The sequence below is a fragment of the Mauremys reevesii genome, linkage group 6, assembly GCF_016161935.1.
Source record: "Mauremys reevesii isolate NIE-2019 linkage group 6, ASM1616193v1, whole genome shotgun sequence".
In the NCBI taxonomy this organism is placed as follows: Eukaryota; Metazoa; Chordata; order Testudines; family Geoemydidae; genus Mauremys; species Mauremys reevesii.
The window spans coordinates 2,631,355-2,655,629 of record NC_052628.1 but is presented as its reverse complement, the minus strand read 5'-3'; the positions used below and the strand labels follow the sequence as shown (position 1 = coordinate 2,655,629).

Below are 24,275 nucleotides of genomic sequence, written 5' to 3'. Positions count from 1 at the left end.
TTATTTACCCCTCAGAACACAAGAACCCAGTGTCACCAAATGAAATGAATAGGCAGCAGGTTTAAAACAAACAAAAGGACGTATTTCTTCACACAAGGCAGTGTCAGTCAATCTGTGGAACTCGTTGCCAGGGGATGTTGTGAAGGTCAAGACTATAACAGGGTTCAAAAAAGAACTAGACAAGTTCATAGAGGGTAGGTCTATCAGTGGCTATTAGCCAGGATGGGCAGGGATGGTGTCCCTGGCCTCTGTTTGCCAGAAGCTGAGAAGCTGGGAATGGGCGACAGGGGAGGGATCACTTGATGATTCTCTGTTCTGTTCATTCCCTCTGGGGCACCTGGCATTGGCCACTGATGGCAGACAGGATACTGGGCTAGACGGACCTTTGGTCTCACCCAGTGTGGCTGTTCTTATGTTTTTACCATAACTCCAGACGTACACAAAGAACAGCAAGTGAGCCACAATGTAGTTAACGTCTGAGGATTTTATTCTGCTCCACAGGTAAGTGGAGTAGATCCGCGTTTCCGTCACATCCCAAACAGCGAGCTGAGCAGGGAGTTTTAAATAAATTAGAAGTCAAAGTTGTTTCAGGGAAGTGCAAGTCAGGAGTGCAGACTGGCGAGTTCTAACAGGACGCCAGTCACCTGGCTTCATTTCTAAGAAGGGAGGGGAGGGCAAAGTGCAGCTCATAGGCCAAAAGTGGGTTACAAGACCCTGTGGCATCACCGGCAGCCACCTTCATCTTCAGTATGTAGGTGCAGCCCACTGAGACTACAAGTCCCAGTATGCAGCGCTCTGCTCCAAGCAGCCAGGCCAGAGCATTGCATACTGGAACCTGTGGGGCCAGGACAGCTGCAATCCTCCCCAGTTCACCCAAGCTTGGTGCTGCCCTGGGGCTGCAGGCTGCATTTCTCCTGGCGATACATCGCTGCCATCACTCTGCCATAGGCTTCACCTGCTTGGCTGCTTCCAGCTGCGTCAGCATTTCATCCCACTGGACAAACTGCTTAGACAGAAGCAGGGTCTGAAAAAGGCTTTTAAGGAAGAAGAGGTGGAATGTGGCAAAGAACGTGGTAGTGAAGCCGAGGCTGGCGTGGTCCCGGAAAATGAACCCAGGAGACTCTCAGAAGCCAGACTGGGCCCAGCCACTGTCAGACACAAGTGACCACAGAACAGCCTGGGGCCTCCACCTCTACCCTGTGACGGGTAACAGTGGAGCCTGGGCTCATGCACTGCAGCAAGCGATCAGATTCAAGCCCAGGGAAGCACTGTGCTGATCCTGAGGGGTCTCTCCCAGAGCTGGGATTTCAAGGGCCCAAGATGACAGCGGGGCTCAGTACGGAGTCAGAACAGCCCACGTGATGCCCTGGAACTCCACGGCCTGCTGTCTATCCTGCCGCACCACGGGAAGGAGGCCCACGGCCTTCGCTTGGATCCACACTTCTCACTCTGAAGGCAGCAGAGCCATTAATGTAGCTCAGGCGGGTGCTCTCAGTGATCTGCAGTCCAAGCGACCCACATGCTGACAGCTCCCGGCCCAGGATGGGCTCTGGGCAAGAAGCTGTCGGAATGGAGAGTGCAAACGTTCCTGTTTCTCTGCTGTTGTGGTGGGACCAGCCCTCGTGAGGCGTTCCGGCCTCAGCGCTTCCAGCCCAGTGTGAGCTCCTCAGAGCGGGGGATCTAGGCGCTCACTCACCAGGCTAGCTGGATGCTCAGGGCAGTATCAGTATCAGCGCTTGGGTTCTGACTGCTAGCATGGCACAGCGCTGCGTGTCACACTCCGAACAGAGGCTGTGCTATAGGGAACGGCACGGGACACAGACGGCTCTCCCTTGTCACAAGCCGGGGGCTAGAACAGTCAGCTACCCAAGACATCCAGTGGCTGAAGGATCCTTAGAGTGTCGTTGTGCCCCTTGGTACAGCTATTTTCAGATTAACAATCGCCCTGCAAGCCGCCAGCGCCCCACACACTGGCTGGCTGTGCCCGCGGCCCTGGGTTAAAGGATACCATTTTATTGTAGTCTTCTAGGAGCACCCTGACGTTTTCGGTTACTGCTTCGCACTGGTCCTGCAACAGGAGGAAAGCGCCGAGTGAACAGGCAATAAGGGACATCCTGATCTGGATACAGCACTTTCCAGCTCCAAAGCACTTCAGAGCATTTACCTCCCAGCCCCCGGGAGGAAGGTAACTAACTGTCCTAGGGAAACTGAGGCGGGGGGAAGCACCTCGGCCCAAGTCATAGCCCGGCTTCGCATTTGGCCGTTCCAGGCTGCGATCGGGGTTGCTGCGGGAAGTTCTGACAGTCAAGGAAAAGGACAATCAAACGTGGTGCAGGAAACCACAAAGCAAATGAAGTGTCTAAAGCACAGGAGCTGGCAGTACTGGACACTCAATGGCAACATCTATGCTAATGCAGAGATAAGGCTGCTGGGAGGATGTCATCCCGCTGCAGACCACAGAGCTGAGCAAAACCCCAGCTTCTGAAATCCACGCAACAGCCTTAGCTCTCTCTTCCAGCAATGCCTCAGTACCACACACATTCTGGGGATCACCCAGACCAGTAAGGGGTTGTCCCTGCCTGCCTGTAACTGTGGGTGCCTTCTGGCTGTGCTGCTGTGGCTCAGAGCCCTGACACCACTAGCCAGCCTACAAGCATAAGGTTCTCAACACTGGTTTCCACCCCCCAGTTACTCCCTGCAGGATGATCCACTAGCCCTTCTGGTCCTGAGTCACCCCCACCCCCCAAATCCATTTCCCTGAGTTCTTAACTACCAGACACTCAGACTTTTCCCCTCTGGTTCGTCACTCCCGAAGGAGTGAATCCTGCCCCGTTATCACTTCACTTTGGTGCACACACTCCCCACAGTTTGGGGTACAAGCAAACAGAATTTCACAGAAAACGCAGATCCAAAGATGAAATAGCGAGGAAAGGCAAAGTTACCCAGAAAAGAGACACAGGCAATCTCAGGCTTCACTTCTGTACTAGCTAAATTCTAGAGATGTCGATTAATCACAGTTAACTTACACAATTAACTCAAAAAAATTAATTGCAATTAATCACACTGTTAAACACTAGAATATCAATTGAAATGTATTAAATATTTTTGGATGGGTTTCTACATTTTCAAATACATCGATTTCAATTACAACACAGAATACAAAGTGCACACTGCTCTCTTTATATTTATTACAAATATTTGCACTGTAACAACAAAAGAAACAGTATTTTTCAATTCATCTCATACAAGGACTGTAGTGCAACCTCTTTATCGTGAAAGTGCAACTTACAAATGTAGTTGTGTGTGTTACGTAACTGCACTCAAAACCAAAACAATGTAAAACTTTAGAGCCAACAAGCCCACTCAGTCCTATTTCTTGTTCAGCCAATCGCTAAGACAAACAAGTTTATTTACATTTATGGGAGATAATGCTGCCCACTTCTTACTGACAATGTCACCTGAAAGCGAGAACAGGCGTTCCGCATGGCACTTTTGTAGCCGACATCGCAAAATATTTACATGCCAGATGGGCTAAAGTTTGATATGCTTCTTCATGTTTTGGCCGTCATTTCAGAGGACATGCATCCATGCTGATGACGCTTGTAAAAAAATGAATGCATTAATTAAATTTATGACTGAACTCCTTGGAGGAGAATTATATGTCTCCTGCTCAGTTTTACCCACATTCTGCCATATGTTTCATGTTATAGCAGTCTTGGATGATGACCCAGCACATGTTGTTCACTTTCACTGCAAATTTGACAAAATGCAAAGAAGGTATCGATGTGAGATTTCTAAAGATAGCTACAGCACTCAACTCAAGATTTAAGAATCTGAAGTGCCTTCCAAAATCTGAGAAGGATGAGGTGTGGAGCATGCTTTCAGAAGTCTTAAAAGAGCAACACTCTGATGTGGAAACTGCAGAACTCAAACCACCAAAAACGAAAATCAGCTTTCGCTGGTGGCATCTGACTCAGATAATGAAAATGAACATGTGTCGGTCCACACTGCTTTGGATCGTTATCGAGCAGAACCCGTCATCAGCATGGCCGCACGTCCTCTGGAATGGTGGCTGAAGCAATAAGGGACATATGAATCATTAGCACATCTGACATGTAAATCTCTTGCGATGCCGGCATTATCTTCTGCAAATGTAAACAAACTTGTTTATCTGAGCAATTGGCTGAACAAGGAGGACTGATTGGACTAGTTTTGCTTTTGAATGCAGGTGGTTTTTGTATGTAATTCTACATTTGTAAGTTCAACTTTCATGATAAAGAGATGGCACTACAGTACTTGTATTAGGTGAATTGAAAATTATTTCTTTTGTTTTTTACAGTGCAAATATTCATAATAAAAATAAATATGAAGTGAGCACTTTGTACTGAAATCAATATATTTGAAAAACGTAGAACACCCAAAAATATTTAAATAAATGGTATTCTATTGTTTAACAGCGCAATTAATTTGATTAATTTTTTTAATCACTTGACAGCCCTACTAAATTCCCTTTTCTAGTACAAGTTACTGCGTCCACGAGAGGATCCAGTCTCATACTGATGCCACCTGCTTAGATCCTGGCACTCAGTTTCTGAATAACCTTCACTTCAAACCCTCTTCCCATTTCACAGGGTGTGCAGGGTTTCCCTCCCCCTCCCCGACTCCAGTAATAATTCACGGGTACACAGCAGAGCAGCGGTGAGAGGGGTGGGGGACCTCCCCCGCTTCTTTAGGGCTTGTCTGCATTTGAAACGCTACAGCTGTACACTGAAGTGCTACAGCTGCAGACACGACCTATGCTGATGGGAGGGGTTCTCCCGTTGGTGTAGGTAATCCATGTCCTGGGAAGCTGTAGATAGGTCACTGACTAGCACTGTCTAGACTGGGGGGTATGTTGACTTCACTACACTGTGCAGGGCTGTAGATTTTTACTTTTTAGTGTAGACCGGGCCTTAGTTTTCCAAGACCTGAGGATTTCTTTTCAGTTTCAATGTCTTTCCATTAAACGTAATGGTCCCCATTGTCTTTCCCTAGGTTGTACAGTGCTAGATCCTTGCAGTTAGCTTTGCAGACAGCTAGCCTGTAACCCTCCCTGCCTGATTAATTCACCTCCTGTTGGGAGGTGATGCTGCAGTTGCATTGTAGGGCTTGTCTACACCTGAAATGCTACAGTAGCACAGACGCAGCATGGACAGTGCCTATGTTACTGGCAGGGGCTAGGTCAATTTAACAATTTCACTCAGGGGGGTGGATTTTTTACACCCTCAGTGGCGTAAGATGGGCTGATGTAACTCTTTAGTATAGGCCAGGCCCTAGTTACAATTACACTGTTCTACACACACAAAACCATTACCTGTGTACATATCACCTCATGACCATCACAAGCGTCCATAGAAGACCTTACTTGACACATTTGTACACAGTAACGCTGTGTATAACCAGTTGATTCAGTTGCTTATTCTTTGGGGTTCAGACCCCTGTTCTCTCCTGGGGGGCCTGGACCTTGTCTGTCACAAAAAGCCTATCTACCATACCCCACAGGATGCCATCTAGCACTACTGAAGGTGCAAAAAGCTGCCGCATGTCACCATCGCTCTCCTCTCTTCAAGCAATGCCTCAAGAGCACACACTCAGACTGGCCCTTGGCACTGTATGGTTCCGGAGGATCCAGATCCTGCCGTACACTCACACACACAGACCTGGTGTACACTAGCAAATCAGGCTGGTTTAACTACATTGCTCAGGGATGAGAAAAATCCACCCCGAGTGATGCAGTTCAGCAGACCTAACCCACAGTGTAGCCAGCGCTAAGTCATCAGAAGAATTCTTTCATCATAGAATACCAAGGTTGGAAGGGACCTCAGGAGGTATCAAAGCAGGACCAACCCCAAGTAAATCATCCCAGCCATGGCTTTGTCAAGCCTGACTTTAAAAAACTCAAAAGGAAGGAGATTCCACCACCTCCCTAGGTAACCCATTCCAGTGCTTCACCACCCTCCTAGTGAAAAAAAGTTTTTCCCAATATCCAACCTAAAACCTCCCCCACTGTGACTTGAGACCATTGCTCCTTGTTCTGTCATCTGCCACCACTGAGAACAGTCTAGATCCATCCTCTTTGGAACCCCCTTTCAGGTAGTTGAAAGCAGCTATCAAATCCCACCTCATTCTTCTCTTCTGCAGACTAAACAATCCCAGTTCCCTCAGCCTTGCCTCAGAAGTCATGTGCTCCAGCCCCCTAATCATTTTTGTTGCCCTCTGCTAGACTCTTTCCAATTTTTCCACATCCTTCTTGTAGTGTGGGGGCCCAAAACTGGACACAGTACTACAGATGAGGCCTCACCAATGTCTAATAGAGGGAAATGATCACCTCCCTCAATCTGCTGGAAATGCCCCTACTTATCCAGCCCAAAATGCTTTTAGCCTTCTTGGCAACAAGGGCACACTGCTGACTCATATCCAGCTTCTCGTCCACTATAACCGCTAGGTCCTTTTCTGCCGAACTGCTGCCCAGCCATTCGGTCCCCAGCCTGTAACAGTGCATGGGATTCTTCCGTCCTAAGTGCAGGACTCTGCACTTGTCCTTGTTGAACCTCATCAGGTTTCTTTTGGCCCAATCCTCTAATTTGTCTAGGTCCCTCTGTATCCTATCCCTACCCTCCAGCGTATCTACCACTCCTCCCAGTTTAGTGTCATCTGCAAACCTGCTGAGGGTGCAGTCCACACCATCCTCCAGATCGTTAATGAAGACATTGAACAAAACTGGCCCCAGGATTGACCCTTGGGGCACTCCGCTCGATACCAAGCTACTGCCTGTGGGGAGGTGGATTCCCTACGCCAATGGGAGAACCCTTCCCGACAGCAAAGGTCACATCTATACTGAAGCAGGACAGCAGTGCCCAGAAAGAGCACAAGTGTGCAATTCGAGAACCACTTCTCAGCCTTTTACAACCCCCTTAAACCTCCTCCTAGGAGACCATCTCATTTCACGTATCCATCCCGAAAGCATTAGAACCCGCTCCTTCCCCCTCACTGCTGACACCCTGCATTAGAAAAGCCCTTTGCCCTGCTATTGACAAAATGTACACAATAAAATTGTGCACAGAAATGATGCATGCTGCATCCTGAAGGTACCCACGTACCTCTTCCCTTTGTTCACACGTATCAGAGGATGCAAAACACAGATCTCCTTCTATCGCAATCACAGCTCTGCCATGCACCTCAAAGAAATCCACACATATCCGCCGGCCCAATTATTGCCTCCACCAGTTAGTGAAGGTCCATCTAACACACTGTCTGCTGCTGAAGTGCATCCAAATGCTTCCCCGGAGCTGGCAGTGGCCCCTGAGAACACCAGGAAGGTGGTAGGGGCTTTAACAGCACTCAATGGACTCCTGTGGCTGAGCACAACTGGTCTGTAAGTGGAGGTGAAGAGCTCGCACGTTTCAGCAGTTGTGGGGTATATTGGGGCACTGCTGAAAGAGGACAGAGCTAAGCTCACATGGGCACCCGTAACTGGGCATTTCCTGGTTTTCAGGCAGTGGAGTTTTACTCAGCTTGCTGTTCTGCAAGGGAACGACATACCACAGAGCACCCTGAACTCCACTAGCTCTGCTTTCTTTGCCAAGGAATTCCCACGGGGTGTTAAACAAAAGGTAGGTTGTTGGTAGGAGCTAGTGGTCATTTAAATGGTTGTAGGTATCAGCATGCTGAGCCAGCTGTCCCGGTCTCCCCTCATCCCCATACACCAGCTGCACCCCACCAGCCAAGCTTCAGCACACCTCCCAAGCCATGCTCCTAACCCCTTCAAGGTGTCCCCTCCTCCAACCTACCCACACCCACACCTAAACTAGGCCTCCCATCAGGGAACTCATCTCCCTGAAGGCTTCATTCCCTGGTCTACAAAATGCTTCTATTTCCGTTACTTCCCCCGCCTATAACCCAGCTCACATGCAGTGCCTGAAGCAAAGGGCAACTACAGTACAGTGGGATAGGGTTGGGGGGGCTACAGGGCATTGGGGTGCAATGGCACAGCAGTTAAGGGAGACTGGCAGAGTTAGGGGGTGCTGCATCTCCTGCACCTGAACCCCCAACCTCTCTTACCTCCCCTACCATCCATCCCCATAACTCCCCTCGTTGCATTCCCAAATCCATCTCCCTCTATTTCTCTACTGCCCCATCCCCAGATACCTCCCCCTTCCCAGGAAGCCTTCACCTGTCTAATCCCCCTGCACCCCCCCAGACATTCCCCACAAAATAAAATTGCTCCCCATGATTCATAAATTATAGCAACCTCCAGTCGCTCAATCCAAAACAACTTTTAACCTAGGTCGGGGCTTGTGATGAATTAATCCTTTGTTATGTTCATTGAAGGGTGAGTTCACAGCCGTCAACGGGTCTGAGATTCATTCCTTATTAGTGCTGTTCAATTGAGCAGTACAAGGCAGCAAAAGGAAATCATTGGGGGGGGGGCAGTGGAGAGGAAGGCCTGTAATTCAGGAACCTTTCAGTCAAATGACTCCACCACTATAATATTTGACTGCCTCCCTCTCGCTGCACCTTTTCTCCCTGGAGCGCAAGTGTTTTGGGCAGCGATTGTACTCTGTACAGCTCCTACACAACAGGATCCTGAGTGAGGCCTCCAGGTGCTACTGTAACTACACCTCTACCCCGATATAACGCTGTCCTCGGGAGCAAAACAAAACAAAAAAAAACTTACCGCGTTATAGGTGGAAACCGCGTTCTATCGCACTTGCTTTGATCCACCGGAGTGCGCAGCCCCCCCGGAGCGCTGCTTTACCACGTTATATCCGAATTTGTGTTATATCAGGTCACGTTATATCGGGGTAGAGGTGTACTACAAAACCTACACTGCACTAGTGGCCACATGCCCCAGCTGGGATCAAGCCTTATTGGGCTAGGCAATCTACAGACACAGTCAGCAAATCACCCGCCCAAGGAGCCTAAGGCTGCAGAAGAGACGAGCCCTAATGCGGAGGTACAGAACAGGGAGAAGAGACAAAGGAGCTAGTAATACAAACACACCAGGTACAAGGATGACTGGTTTGGGGAGTAAGACATTGGTCTGCGACTCAGGAGCTCTGGGTTCACTTCCCAGCTCTGCCCCAAACTTCCTGTGTGATGTTGGGCTGGTCGCTTCACCTCTCCATGCCCCAGTTACTCTCTCTCTAACATAGAAATGTTACTCTGTTAAATCGACTGCAGGTTTTAAAAAGCCACCCAAAGCTATTTGTACACTGAGATGTTCCGGAGCAGAGCTCTCTTCTGACTCCTGGAAATTCCATGATCTGGACAAACTGAAAACGTAATGGAAAGAAGAAATACTAATAATCTTAACTAGAGTGGCTGTAGTCTGTGCTACTAATTACCCCATCCTTGCCCACCTATGGTTAACAAGAGGCCCCCTCCCTGCCCACTGAAGATTAACCATGAGGAGTATTCACTCTACCTGCTGCTGTATGTGGATTTCAGCAAGTCGCTGCAGTTTGGCAGCATGGTCAGGAGCAGCTGCAAAGCACAGAACAAAAGTCAGACCCTGCTTAGTTTTGACATCCAGGAATTGCAGTTCCCAAAGTAGACGACGACTGTCTAAGAGCAGATTTAAAGTCTTTCTATTGGGATTAATTTAATACATTTCTTGTCAGTCGAAGCACATTACAGCTGGGAAATGCCCCGAAGATAAATATTGCTGGCCACCAGACCACCACTGCTTACTGCCACTTTACTGAAAGTGAAATGCCAACATTTTAGTTGTTTGTGTATACGCTGATCAGAACCAAATGAAAACCACTTTCTAAAGTCACCTCTCTGCTGCCTCTGGGGCCATGAGCTGTGGGTCCCAAACTGAGGATTAGATGCCCAAGAGACTTGTATGAAGCAGGCAACTGGATTACTGTGTGTGACTATTATTGGTAAGCAACTGCATGGAGACTACAGAGACCTCACCATGCAAGGGGCAGAGATACGCAGTGAACAGGAAGCTGCACCTTAGAAAGGAGACGTTCTACTGAGTTTTTCCCCTATAAGATTCTAAGGATTGTGTAGAGTAACGTGTGCATTTGTTGGCCTCCATTCCCATCCCCAATTACACTGGCTCACTGGACCAGCATCTCAGGAATACTTAACAGCCTTGCCAGTATAACATGGCTCTGGGGTCACTTAAATTCAGCTTCCCTGTAGTGGCAGTATCGTAGCCAGGAGAATACATTCACGCCCATGTTGCCGAAGATGACGACCACGCCACATTCTGCATTTGTTCTGCAAGCTGCTGCACTCTTTAGTGCCCACAGCCTTCTTAGATTGCAAACTCGTCAGAGTTGGAAACACTTACAGTGGTTTCCAGTTATTTGAGGCAGACAGCTAGAGAACTTTTAAAAACAGCATTTCCAGACTGTTCTTAGTGCCCAGGGTAATGAAAGAGAGGCCACTTGTCTTCACTAACTGCAGGACAGCAGCTATGAAAAGGTAGCTTGCAGATGAGCATGTGTTACCTTTGATGTGTGCACTGTCCAAGAACGGCTGGAGGTTGTTCACCTGTTCCAGAAGGGCGACTTGGGAAAGAATAAACTGCTCCTCTGGTTTAAAAGACAGAAGGAGAAGTTTAAGCCTAACACTATTTCAGCTTTTCACAGATGAGAAAAAAAAAATCAGTTGATTAACTGGCCTGGTTCAGCTTCCCCTTCTCATAAGGCAGCAAACCTACATGCAGCAGAAAGACGTCACCACAATGATACTTTACGTTACTATTGCACCTTTCAACCAAGGATCTCTGTGCCTTTCGCAAACCCTTTTCTGGGGTAGGTATTATCAAATAGGGAAACGGAAGCTCAAAGGCAGCACATAGTACAATAAAGGGAAGAACCAGGAGCAGTAGAGTGACCAGATGAGAGACATGAAATATCAGGTGTGTGCTGGCGGACCAACAAAAAAAAACCCAAGAGCCGCTGGAGCGGGGCTGAGCACCTACCAGCAGCTCCACACCCCGGCCCCGTCACCTCGCACCAGCTCACCTTCGCTCTGCCTCCACCTCCTCTGAGTTGGCTGCCATGTCCTGCTTCTCCCCCCTTCCGCCAGCACTTGTGCCACCATACAGCTGATTAGCGCAAGCCTGGGAGGGGTGAGGCGAGAAATGCAGCGTGCTTGGGGAAGAGGTGGGGCCAGGGTGGGGATTTGGGGAGGGATCCAATGAGGGAGGGAGGGAGTCGGGGCTGGGGTGTAGTTGGAAGGGGGGGCACAAGCCCCCTCCGCATGTGCGCCGGAGGGCAAAACATCGGTCGGGACGCGGGACAAACAAGTAAATATCGAGACAGTCCCGACAAAATCAGGACGTCTGGTCACCCGAAGGAGCAGAAGCCAGGATGTTCCTCACTAAGCTAGCGATGGAAAAAGCACATGCTTTTTGCTCTTTCATTGGCTCAGTTGTTGAGCCCCATTAAAAGTCAACCTCATGGCTCTGACTCTCCCTCACTGACACCAGTGTGAATGGGGGGGAAACGCCACTGGAGACAATGGAGTTTCACACACCTACTACAGGAGCGGGGTGACTCAGATCCCCTGTGAGAGAGCTGGACAGGGTTAGAAGTTCACAGTATATACACGCTTCAGTGTTCATAAGAGCCGTTTTGTTACCGTAACAGTTGCTAGACTTAGGACAACAATTCCCCCTCCAAACTTCTGACCAAAGGCCAGACAGACTCAGAGGGAGTCAGGGTCACTCATTAAGGGAAGGCCTTCAACAGCGAGAAAATCACTCCTCATGCAGGCACTGGCTCCACTGTGCCAGCTGCATTCCAAGTGCTTGCCAGGGAGCCAGAGCCTGGGGACTGAACCACGCTTGTTCTTCTCTGTACGATTCAGACTGTAGTTTCTCCACTTCTGATCTTTTACTGAAGCATTAGCCAGTTTACAGGGGAAGACTAGACACCAAAGGAGGCATTTCTGTCCTAAGCCCATGACTGAGAGAGATTAAATGAATTGCATTCAATTAAAATCCCACCCCCCACCTTGTCTTGTGAGCTTTAGGGGAATGAGCATACTCCTTCTATTTCATGACGTACCTGCTAAGATGAACTGCAGTTTCATGGCATCAGGAACAGCCATTCGATCAATGTACTGAGGATCCAGATATTTTATTAAATCTTCAACTAAGATCAGAAGTAGGTGACAGGGAGGGAGAAGAAGAGAAGTGACTAGTTCTGGAAGTACTGCCTGTCACAATTTCCTACTCACTACAAGATGTTGTTAAAAAGAATCAGCAGCTACAGTACTTCTACAGCACCATGAATTTACACAGCATTTTATAGAACATCTGAAAGACACACTCTGCTTCAAAGAGCTTACAAATCTGAGCTGGCTCACTGTATTAGACCACAATTCAGATGTACCAAGATGCAGAGGCATCTTCAGTGGGGGAATCGGAGAGGAATGTTTTTGAGTCAACAGTACAAAGTTGCTGCTGCACCAAGCCCCCCTAAGTTTCCTTGTTTGATTTTATTTAAAGTGTGTGAACACATGGCCCAACAGCAATAGATGCCCATTATTTACAGAAGGTGCCACTAACCTGCTAAGTATCACATTGGCCAATTTTAAATTCAACTGCAGAATTCACAGTCCATTCTTTAAAGAGAGGGCACAGAGTGCTCACTTTCCATCGTGTGGCCTGCTACTTCCCCTGCCCTCGGAAATGTCTTTCCTACACATGCAAGTCTTGCCTTCTGAAGCTGGCTGAGGGTGTGCTAAAGTGGCACCACTCTGTCCCCTCCAGGCACAGCATGCTGTTCCTGCGACATCTCTCCTCTGTTACAAAAATCCCTAGGTTCTTTGCAATCTGAGGGTATGTCTACACTACCCGCCAGATCAGCGGGCAGCGATTGATCCAGCAGGGATCAATTTATCGTGTCTAGTCTAGATGCGATAAATCGATCCCCAAGCGCTCTACCGTTGATTCCTGTACTCCACCGCCACAAGCAGAGTCGACAGGGGAGCAGCAGCAGTCGACTCACCGCAGTGAAGACACCACGGTGAGTAGGTCTAAATATGTCTACATTATTCACGTAGATGAAGTTGCATAACTTAGATCAACCCCACCACAAGCGTAGACTGGACCCGAGTTGTCCTTGATAGACTCAACAGGGAGAAATAAGCTCCAATGCCAGTGAGCAGTCAGAGGCCTTGATTTTCTGCAAGTGGACATACACTGAACATGTCCTACCCCTTTCTAACGACACCAGGCCTGATGGGCTGCAGATTTCTAGGGAGAGCTGATCACAGTGGAGAGCACACACAGTCCTAGGGAAGGAGTAAAGCTGAACCCTTAGGTTTTAGATCTCTGATACCGACACAGAAACCAAAGCAGATTCCTCACTCTCACCTCTCGAGAGGTGCACTGCACTCCAGAGATACCGGCTTGTCTACTCAGTCCTTTGCCTCCCAAGGAACTAATGATGAGGGTTGTTTTTAAACTCACTCCAAAACCCAACTCAAATGCTCTCGAACAGGCCACCCAACAAGACCACCATGTAAAATACAATTTGGATCTAAACCCTGGGGGTAAAAAAAACACAACACACAAATGCTGGACAAATACTTACTTTTCTTATACAAAATTTTAATCCTCTCTCTTTTGCTTGCGATGTTCCCCAAAGCCACCTGAACTTTCACCAAGCCATCTGCTGCCTGGAAGGAAAGCGATGGTGTTATAAACCAAACCGTGATTAAGTGACACTTCTAACCAGGATCCCACAACTCAACTGTCAGGAACAGACCAGCAGTGAGAGAAGATAAAACGTCTATTTAAAGCTGTTTCAGTTACTGACATTCACACGCAGCATATTTCAACTAGCGGCCTGAACGGGTCCGTGACGCCACGACAGGCTGCTGCACAGCGCCCGGGTCGTACCCCAGAGGTGGCTGCAGTTCAGAAGTAAATGAAGCCGCCTGAGGCAGGCAGCCCGTCCGGGCCCGCTGGAGAAGAACCCGCAGCGGGGGGGGAGGGGGCAGGGCCTGGCTGCTGAAAGAACAAACAGCCAGAGCTTGGCTGCCCCCCCCTGCGCCCCTCGGGGGCCAAATTCCCCCACGCGCCCCCCCCCGTGAGCCCCTCGGGGGCCCATCCCCCCACAACCCCCCCCCCGGGCTGCTGCCCCCAATGCGGAGGCTGGAGCCACCTGCCCCGGCACTCGGCCCCGAGCCGCAGGGACCGGGCCCCGCAGGGCCCCGCTGGCCCAGCCCCTGGACGGTCCCCGGGGGGGGTCACACACAGGCCGGGCGGGGGGTGCTGAGGACCCCACCCACCCCCGCACCTTGCGCGGCCCGCGGGCCGCCCCGGCCCCGAACACCCGGCGCTCCAGCGCCTCCACCCGGTCCTGCAGCCCCGCGATCGCCGCCATCTTGTCAACACCCAGCAAGCCGGAAGCGGGGGCGGGACTTCTCCGTGACAGGAGCCAATCGGACGCGGCCTCTCTTCAAGTCAGAGGCGAAGGCGGGGGCTAATGACCCGGACGTGGTTAATTTAAAACGACTGGGTGTTGCCATGGAGATTATATGTGTGTCCCCCGCCGCTCGCCCTGCTCCTCCTGCTCCAAGCGTTGCCATGGAGACGGTGTCCCCAGCCTGCCCTGCGCTGGGTGACAAGCACAGACAGTAGCCGGCTGGGCACCCCGCATCCAGGGCACCCCGCGGGGGGGAGGGGCTCCGTGCCCTGGTGCGACCCCTGGGGTAGGGGTCTGATGGGGAGCAGGCCCCCTGCCCCTCGGGCCGGGCGTGTCTGGGGCAGGCCTGGCCTGGGCCCTGCTCCTCCTCCCGCCTCCCACTGCCTCCCGCGCTGCCAGCCTGGCTCCCCTGGGGCAGGAATCCCACCCAACCACCCCTCCCCCCCCCGGCTGCCGGGGATCTGTCCTGCCTGCTCCCTCGCCTCCCACTGCCTCCCGCGCTGCCAGCCCGGCTCCCCTGGGGCAGGAATCCCACCCAACCACCCCCAGGGCTGCCGGGGATCTGTCCTGCCTGCTCCCTCCCGCCCTCCCCGCCCGGCTGGGGGGCCAGGGGCTCGGGAAAGCTTGCGGCTTTGGGAGGGTTTGCTGGTCACAGCCCAGCTCGCAACCCAGCCCCAGGGGGAAACCACCTGCCTGACATGCATCCGACGAAGTGGGTATTCACCCACGAAAGCTCCTGCTCCAATACGTCTGTTAGTCTACAAGGTGCCACAGGACTCTTTGCTGCTTTTACAGATCCAGACTAACAGGGCGACCCCTCTGGTACTTGACACCTGCCTGTGGGGCTTCAGCTTCCCTGAGCGCAGGGAAATAAATCGCCAGCGCTGGGTCGGTGCCGGGGAACCTTGGCACCAGGAGGGAAAGCCCTGGCGTTTCCAGCACTAGCTGGGGCAGGGGGGCAGCAGGAATGGCCAGTGGATGGAGCCACGAGCTCTGTCGGTGGCCGTGTCTCTCTCTGCGGATGTGCCACACCAGCCCAACGGGGTCTGGTCAGAACAGGGCCTCGGGCGCTCCGTGGGCTGTGTCAGGGCAGTGCTGAGAGGGCAGGAAGGCTGCAGAGGGGTTCGGGGGTTGCTCCCACCATTCTGCTTCTCCCGGAGAAGCTGTGCTGGGTCTCCAAGGCTATCCAGATCATGAACGCCTGTGACATTCTGGCCCTGCTCAGCAGGCAGAGAATCAGCTCTGTGCGATCTCCACTGCCATGCCAGACGCCCTGGGGAGTACCGGGACGCGTGCTGGGGCGGAGATGCTGCGCTCCCTGCTGCCGCGGCTGGATCTCCCCTGAGGGGCTGTTTGTTCCAATGCGCATTATACAGGGCCAGGCCCAGCCTGGGTCCTGACATCACAAAGGCACTGCAGGCACTGGAGGTGGGCAAGAGGCGTCAGTCCAGCCCCTCGGCTCCCTGCAGCCCATCCCCAGGACCCTGCTCCAGCCCTTTCCCTTGGCAGAGTACCAGTCTCCCTGCAGCTCCGCTCTGTCCCACACTGCGCCCTGGCAGAGCTCCCCCTGGCCGAACCCTCCCCAGGCCACTGTGCTTGGGGCTCTTTCGACCAGACCCTGTGTGCTTTAACCCTCCAGAGCCTGAGCAGAGCCCAGACACGTCCCCTGGGCTGGGATCCCTGGGTACGTTCTCAGGGTGCGGCTCCTCTGTCCAGCCCCCCTTTGCTGGTTCCACTATTTCATAATCACAGTTCCGTACCGTCGGCCAGAATTCATACACTGCCCCCAGACAGATCCCACCAGTCATCACAAACTCTGCTAGCAATTCTTCTGTCCCACTGCACCCTCGTTAGGGGGGACACTGACCCTCCAGCTCCCAAAGATTTCCAGCGAGGGCAGGACAGCTAATCTCGATGTCTGGGCAAGTTCCCGACTGATTCCCCAGCCAGTCTCACTTGGGTACAGGATCCTCCACCTTCTCCCCCCGGACTCTTCTGTAGCGTTGCTGTTAAACAGCTACTGCATCCCAACCCAGAGGTGGCTGCACTTCAGTGCTGGGTGAGATATCCCTATGAACACAGATCCTGACCGTACAGTCCTAATGCCGGGAACTCCCACTGAAGACAAGGTGAGTTTGAGTCAAGGCACGAGGCCAGGTGTGTAAAGCACTAAGGGGTCTTTGGGCAGAAGGCGCCATTTCCCCGGGAGGGACGTCTCAGACAGGAGAGGATTCGCACAGCTCTGCACTTGCTTATCCCACCTGGCTGAGGGGAGGGATGTGCCGTCTGAGTCCTGAGCAGGACTTTCGAACAGCTGAGCAGGAAGCTTGGGGTTGAGAACTCTGAGGCTCTCCACGTGCCGCTGCCTCCTCTCTGCCTCGTGCCTGTGAGCGAATTGTGTAGGCTATAATCTTGTGCCATGCAGAGTAGCTGTGACCCCCCCACATCCCCCCGTGGCTTCAGGGGGATTAGTGGGTGCTTAGTCCTTTTGGAAATCCAGCCCCGTAGGTGGATTAGGGGTCTGGCTTGAGGTATCTTGGGGGAAATCCTGATTCTGTTGACATTAATGGCCAAACTCCCATTGATTTCTAGTTACGCAGGTTCCAGGCTGTGATCTACTCTGCCCTCCTTCACAGCTCAGGCCAGAGACCTGCCCCACACTAATTCCCAGAGCAGAGCTTTTAGACAAACAGCCAATCCTGATTTAAAATTGTCGGCGATGGAGAATCCACCACGCCCCTTGGGAAGTTGATCCAATGGTTCATTACCCTCCCTGTTAAGACATGTGCCTTATTTCCAGTCGGAGTTCATCTGGCTTCAACTTCCAGCCATTGGATCATGTTAGGTGTTTGTGGAAGAGCCCACTATCCAATATTGATTCCCCATGTAGGTACCGATTGACTGTGAGCAAGTCACCCCTTAACCTTCTCTTTGTTCAGCTCAATAGACCGAGCTCCGTGAGTCTCTCCCCAGGAGGCAGGTTTTCTAGCCGCTGAAGCATTCTTGAGGCTCTTTTGTGAATTCTCTCTCATTTAGAACATCCTTCTGGAAAGGCGGGCACAGAACCGGGCAGTATTCCAGCAGCGCTCGCACCAGCCTCAGACGAGATCCCATATAGAAATCTCTGTGTTGGATACAACACCGTTTGTGGTAGGAAACGCTCATCTGTAATGTTAATAAATTCCCAGGATGTCTTAGCCCTGGCAGCAGGAGACCCCAGCATCTGTCAGGCAAATTGAAGTCCCCTGTGCTCGTGCAGCATTTCCCCTACACGTTATAGCTGGTGCGTAAGGAGCCAGTCGTCCTGTTCTCCCATGTGCCATGCTGGTCTGGAGCAGACACCAACTGACACCCCGTCCTGCGCCATCTCTGCTAGGACACTGAGCCAAACGCACCCAGGATCATTTCCTTGCAAGCAGTGGGTGACTGGGAAACAGGCGATGCCATTTTTGGCACAGAGGGCCTCTCCCCCTCCCCTTCGGCCCATGGAGCAGGGCCAGGATCTCAGCCCGAGTTTGGGAAATGCTGCCTCAGCGCAGAGCCGTGAGGGTGCACAGCTGTGCCAAACGCTAGATGGCAGCAGAGTTTGCACAGTGACTCTCTCAGCCACGGGCTGGGCCTCATGCCAGCTCCGAGGCGTCACCCAGCGCCCAGCGGCTTGGTCCTGCAGCCCAGGAGTCAGGGGCACGTCGGGGGTGAAGCACGGCTGCTCCGCCCAGGGAGGGAAGGACGGAGCTAGCAAGTGTCAGCGCACTAGCCAACCCATGCCCACCCCGCACACCCAGCCTGGCGGCAGCAAGCCAGTCCCTGCCCTTAGGGAGCACACCCAATGCACTCGCCATGCTCGCTAACGGCGTGTAGACCTCCGGAGCCGGCCGGGTGTTAGCGAGAGAACACGCTGGGCTGCCCGGTGCCATAAGAAATGTCAGGCCCAGGAAATTCACCGTGCTGCCCTGGGGTGCCCGGTGCCCACAGCCTGCGTTCCTGGAGGAGCCCGTGCTGGGCGACCGGAGGGGTAACGCTGGCAGCCCTGGCAGAGCAGTGCCAGCGAGGGGCTGGGGGAGGCTCACAACTCTCAGCTGCTACATGCCAACCTAAGGGCTGCTGCACCCACACGTGGACCCTGCCCCTCCAAACGGGCGCCGCTCCAAGCACAGAGGGCGGGCAGGACTCGGAGTGGCATTCGCCCTGCAGCCCTCGTGCAAGCAGCCCTAGATTTAGTGCAGGGCCTCCAGAAACTAAACCTCGTTCCCAAAGGTTGCTAAGTGCCCAGGGCACGCTGAACCCCTCGCGTGGCTACCAACCCCAGCACCCCCTGGCCCCCAGGAGCCGAGGAGCAGCTGGCTGGGCGCTGGCTGCACAGGCCTGCAGGGAAGGACTCCGGTGGAGGTGCCAGCTAACATTCAGGGCAGCGACTAGCCGGTAACGGCACAGTCACTAAGGGGGGTGCGTCAGTGACCCCCCCCCCCATAGAACGAAGCCACATGTCCCTGAGCAGCTCAGTCTATGTGTCAGGAATCTGGGCCTGCAGCAGAGCCAGCGCCCAGGGATGCCAACGAGCACGGCTGGCTGCCTGACTGGTGGGCAGAGTCAGCTGATTGGCCCTTGGCTCTGCCACCTGGGCTCTGATTCCTGGCTCCCTTCCCCTGTTTTAACCACTAGGCCTGACTCCCACTCCAACACCGCGGCCTGGCTGCCCCTGGCCTGGTCCCAGGACTCTGCCCCGCAGCACACCCCGAGAGGGCTGGCACAAACACGGGGGTAGGGAGCAAAAGATGGATGGCTCGGCCAGGTGCCCCCTGCACTCCAGCAGCTCAGCTGAGGAATATGCGGAGAAGGAGGCGCCCGCTGCTTCCGCAGCCCATGGCTTGTGCAGTGACCTCATCTTACCAGGGTGCACATCAGGTCGGGGTCACTGAACTCTGGGGCTGAACCCGAATGCTGCCCCTAATCTGGAGTGACTCCCCCCGTGCCCAGCACCAGTCAGAGCTTTGTTCAGGGACTCACAAGCCCCCTCCTCGAGCCCTGACCCAAAAACCCTGCAGCATCCTGCAGCGAGGGCCCCAGATGCTGCCCCGTTGGTGCCTGCGGTAGTGCTTGGTACAGAGGGGGCAATGTAGGGCGGCTGGAGGTGGGGCAGAGGCAGGGGACTGTCCTGGTTCCATGCCCGTGGCAGCTGGCAGGTCCTACCTGCACTCCACAGCCCAGCAAGCCTGGGCCACAGCATCCTGGCGAGCGTGGCTGGATGGGAGCGTCCGCAATGCTCACGGGCGGCTGCCCAGCTCCCATCACCTCCCCTCACTCTGCGTTTCAATATCCCGCAGCAGAACGGCCCCATCCCGGGAGATTTCTTTGCATTGAAATAAAACATGCAGCCTGGCAACAGCCGTTTAATCTGCAAAACTGGGGCAGTGGTGCCAGCCGAGGTGCAATCTTATCAGCGCTCACAGGCTGCAGCCGCCACTCACCGTGCACAACAGCCTCATTCCAGAGGGGCCGGTACTGACGCGAGTCGGAGCTGGGCGCTCCCTGCAGCAGGAGTCACTCTTCGAAGAGCCTCATGCATGGGGCTGGTGCCTTTCCGCCCAGCGCCGCCCGTCCTGCACGGAGAGGAGTCATCACCGCCTCCCCTGGGGCCTGGCAGCCGATGAGAAGCAATGTTCAGAAATGGGGGGCGGATCCCATCCACAGCTGCAGGCCTTCGCCGACCTGACACCCCCGGAACCCTGCAGGACATGCCGAGCGGCCTATAGTCAGAGCCTTGGCTTGACCTCTCCCTTCTAACAGCGCTGACCCGGGGGTGCCGAGCTGAGCTCAATACGAGGCCAGGTCTACGCTAAAAAGTTAGGTCGACCCCGCTACGTGGCTCTGAGTATGGAAAATCCACCCCCTGAGCCATGGCAGCGCCGGGTGGATGAAAGCTTTCTTCTGTCAGCCTAGCTCCTGCCTCTCGCGGGGGTGGATTACCGACGATGGGAGAACCCCTCCCGTCGCTGTAACCTTCATCTCTCTGTGCTAACCTAAGGCCTTCCCAGGCTGTGCCCAGCTGACTAATAAACCGACTGTTTGCAAAGTGCTGCCTGGGTGTCACTGCAAAGACTGAGAGTCCCTGCAAATACCGTGTCCGTGGGACGCGCAGGGCGGAGCTCAGGGCTCAGTCTCCAGAGGCGGTGAGGCCGGGTGGCCTTCCCTGAAGAGTGAGACCCCTCGGGGGTCTGGCACATCTAAGAGGTTCCTCCCAGAGACCGTTCCGAAGCCGGGGGCGTAGCACCGATCCCTCGGCTCCATCACAGGGGGAATGTTGGGCCGCTCGTTGAGGGAGTTGATATTTCAGGGATACAAACCCTTTGAAGTCTCTGGTGTGGACACCATCTAGTGCATGCTGGGCGGGGAGGAGAAAAGTTGAGTGGGGGAGAGAGATGACTAGTTCACATCCATCCGACGTGGCGACACCCTGACGGCACCCGGCATAAGGTGGCTGAAATCTGCACCAGAGCACAGGGCACAGCCTGGCAGAGCTCTCCTCCCCAGCTCTGGCCGGCTGGCCTTCTGCCTGGGGTTCAGGGGCATCTCTGGCTCCGTCTCTGCCTGAATCTCTGGGGTGGGGTTAGGTCTTGCAAAGAGATCTAGACCATCCGGGGTAATATCCTCCAGGCCAGGATCCCTGGTCGCTTAGGCACCTTCTGATGCCCCAGCCAAGCTGTGCAGAAACCCATGCCAGGACCCCGTGGTGGTCTCCCAGGAAACATCCGGTCCAGCTCCTCAGAGGAAGTGCAGGCAATGGGAGCATCACTGCAGATCCTGTTCTGTGCTGAGCGGAACTGTGATTCTGCCAGAGCTCCCTGGCTTCAGCCCCTTCCCCCACATTTCTCTGCTAGCTGCTCCTATAGCGTTGCGTGCTGCTGACTTCTGTTCCGATGGGACTAGCCGTGCTCCTGTCCCCAGCCAGAGGCCAAGGAAGCCCAGCACCTCCGGACCAGACACGCAGACGCCCGGCACATGGCTGCAATAATGGGTCCGTGCCCGTGTTTGTGAACTCGCCACACCGCTGGCCATGTGCCAGCATTGACAAAGGGAGGTGACATCTGGTCAAGAGGAGCCCAGAGCAGCAGAAGGCATGAGGCCAGGCAGCAATGCAGTGTGGGATAGCGGGGGGAGGACTGCCAGAAGCGTTCTGGCGAATCTGGGCTGCAGCCACACACACCTTATGCCACCATCGCTCATTCCAAACCAGGGTTTGTCACTTCCAACGTGGCTTAGCAAGAGTGGGATAGGACGCCAGAGAAGTTGAGAAAACGCCTTGTGTGTGTGGGGACGCGCAGCAGCTCATGCCAGAAATCTAAAGTTCCACTGAAAACACGTTCCCATGCCAACACGCCCTTACAGTCAGACCTGGCGCTCTGTCCTGGGCCTTTACTGCTTTGCGGCCTGTTCACAGGCACAGGGCTACGTTCCCATGCACTCGGAGCAGACGCAAACTTCCAGTGGAAACAAGCTTTGATGAGAGAGTAAGGGAAACAAGAAAGAACCAAAGTCAAGTCTCCAGGCGAGAGCGTGGTGTGCGCAGGTCCTATGTACCAACCTGCAGGCCATTCCAGATTCAATCCTGGACATGAGGTGGCCACTCATGTGATTCTGTGGTGCCCCCTGTGGCCAATCTAAGCAAGGCAATGGTGGGATCTGAAAAGGGTCCAGCTCCAGGCGTGGTCTCTCGCAATCAGCGTCTCTCCTCTGGGCTTCATTTATTCCAGACACCGAGCTCCTCCCAGGGCCCTCACCTTTCGTCTCCAGCTGATTGGCAAGATGAGCAAATGAATTCAAACGTGAAATGTCATTCCTGCTGCTCAGGCAGTGCAACATGGCAGGAGTAATACAGATGGTACCTTCCCGCCAGCCCGCCAGCCTTTTCTCATGCTAATGCGCCAGCAGGATTTCATTCTTACCTCCCATTAACACTCATTAAAGTGTCATGCGGCCGTTCAGCTGAGTCTATCACATCTCTGCTGGTATTAAATCGCGGTATTAATTGGAGGCTGGCTGTGAGACAAAGGCACCAACTTTATGAGTTCCCGCGGGGTGCTCGACCCCGGCTCCGCTCCAGGCCCTGCCCCCACGCTCCCCTTCCCCCAAGTCCCCACCGCCACCCCGCCTCTCCCCGCCCCCGTTCCTCTTCCCCCCCAGTGCCTCCTGCATGCCGCTGAACAGCTGATTGTGCTAGGAGGGAGGCCCTGGGAGGGAGGGGGAGGAGCTGATCGGGGCTGCCCGTGGATGCTCCAGCCTCGAATAACTGATCCCTTCATCCGACGCGGGAGCTGCTAGGGAACCCCGAGCAGGGCAGATCACGGATCCCCTGGGGCGAAATTCACTCTGCCCAGAGGCCAGCACAGCCACTAGGTACCAGGGAAATGAGTCTGAATTAGCACTTGGGCCTGTGTACAGAGGGTGAACCTCGCCCTTTAGGATTGTTTGGGGGTGGAGGTTGGCCTGGCCCGAAACCTGCCAACGGCTGAGTCTGGAGCAGGAGATGAACCCTGAGCCCAACCCATTCTGGGTACCGCCCGCGACTCCTGTGGGGGATAGGTTGGCCTCACCGGGGAAGCAGCGGGAAGGGCTGGGATGGCTACTCCACCCAGGATTCCCTTCCTAACCAGCCAGCTCCTGAGTATGTGGGGGGATCTCGCCTGACTCCCCACGCGTTCCCCCCTCTCCAACTTCATGGCAGCTTGCGGCTGCGGCTGAGTCCTGGGTGGAGCAGGGGCTGGCTGGGTGCAAAGCAGCAGGCTCTCGGGTGGGCGGCAGATCTGCAAAAGTGCGCCAGCTGCCATCTGCCCCCTGCCTGGCGGGACTGTCAGCCGGCAGCTCCTGCGGACGGCAGGGCCAGTGCCCAAAGCCACGGCAGGGCTCCAAACTCACGCATCTGGCCCCAAAATCTTCAGAGTCTAAACATCATAAATCGCGGGTGGAAAGGTCTTTTGATTTGCCTTTGAGCCTTTCGGAGTCACAGTTTCAGGCATTTAAGAACATAAGAACATAAGAACGGCCGTACCGGGTCAGACCAAAGGTCCATCTAGCCCAGTATCTGTCTACCGACAGTGGCCAATGCCAGGTGCCCCTGAGGGAGTGAACCTAACAGGCAATGATCAAGTGATCTCTCTCCTGCCATCCATCTCCATCCTCTGATGAACAGAGGCTAGGGACACCATTCTTACCCATTCTGGCTAATAGCCATTTATGGAGTTAGCCACCATGAATTTATCCAGTCCCCTTTTAAACATTGTTATAGACCTAGCCTTCACAACCTCCTCAGGTAAGGAGTTCCACAAGTTGACTGTGCGCTGCGTGAAGAAGAACTTCCTTTTATTTGTTTTAAACCTGCTGCCTATTAATTTCATTTGGTGACCCCTAGTTCTTGTATTATGGGAATAAGTAAATAACTTTTCCTTATCCACTTTCTCAACATCACTCATGATTTTATATACCTCTATCATGTCCCCCCTTAGTCTTCTCTTTTCCAAACTGAAGAGTCCTAGCCTCTTTAATCTTTCCTCATATGGGACCCTCTCTAAACCCCTAATCATTTTAGTTGCCCTTTTCTGAACCTTTTCTAGTGCTAGAATATCTTTTTTGAGGTGAGGAGACCACATCTGTACACAGTATTCTAGATGTGGGCGTACCATGGATTTATAAAAGGGCAATAATATATTCTCAGTCCTATTCTCTATCCCCTTTTTAAGATTCCTAACATCCTGTTTGCTTTTTTGACCGCCTCTGCACACTGCGTGGACATCTTCAGAGAACTATCCACAATGACGCCAAGATCTTTTTCCTGAC

The 24,275-nt window shown here is 53.3% G+C and overlaps 1 protein-coding gene and 1 long non-coding RNA gene across 2 annotated transcripts; one reads left to right on the top strand and one right to left on the bottom strand.

The window, feature by feature from the left end:
* Window positions 1-464: 464 nt before the first annotated feature.
* Window positions 465-14,488, bottom strand: LOC120408517 (dynactin subunit 3-like). The gene is made up of 7 exons (XM_039545567.1): window positions 14,316-14,488; window positions 13,608-13,692; window positions 12,075-12,161; window positions 10,509-10,592; window positions 9,467-9,525; window positions 2,009-2,068; window positions 465-1,024 (listed from the first exon to the last, which is right to left on the bottom strand). The coding sequence occupies exons 1-7, from the start codon at window positions 14,400-14,402 to the stop codon at window positions 935-937; spliced, it is 552 nt and encodes a 183-aa protein (XP_039401501.1). The 5' UTR covers window positions 14,403-14,488; the 3' UTR covers window positions 465-934.
* Window positions 14,489-15,713: 1,225 nt separating this feature from the next.
* Window positions 15,714-22,415, top strand: LOC120408316. The gene is made up of 3 exons (XR_005600606.1): window positions 15,714-16,573; window positions 17,481-17,594; window positions 19,769-22,415. It is a non-coding gene; the product is annotated as an uncharacterized LOC120408316 (long non-coding RNA).
* The last annotated feature ends 1,860 nt before the right edge of the window (window positions 22,416-24,275 follow it).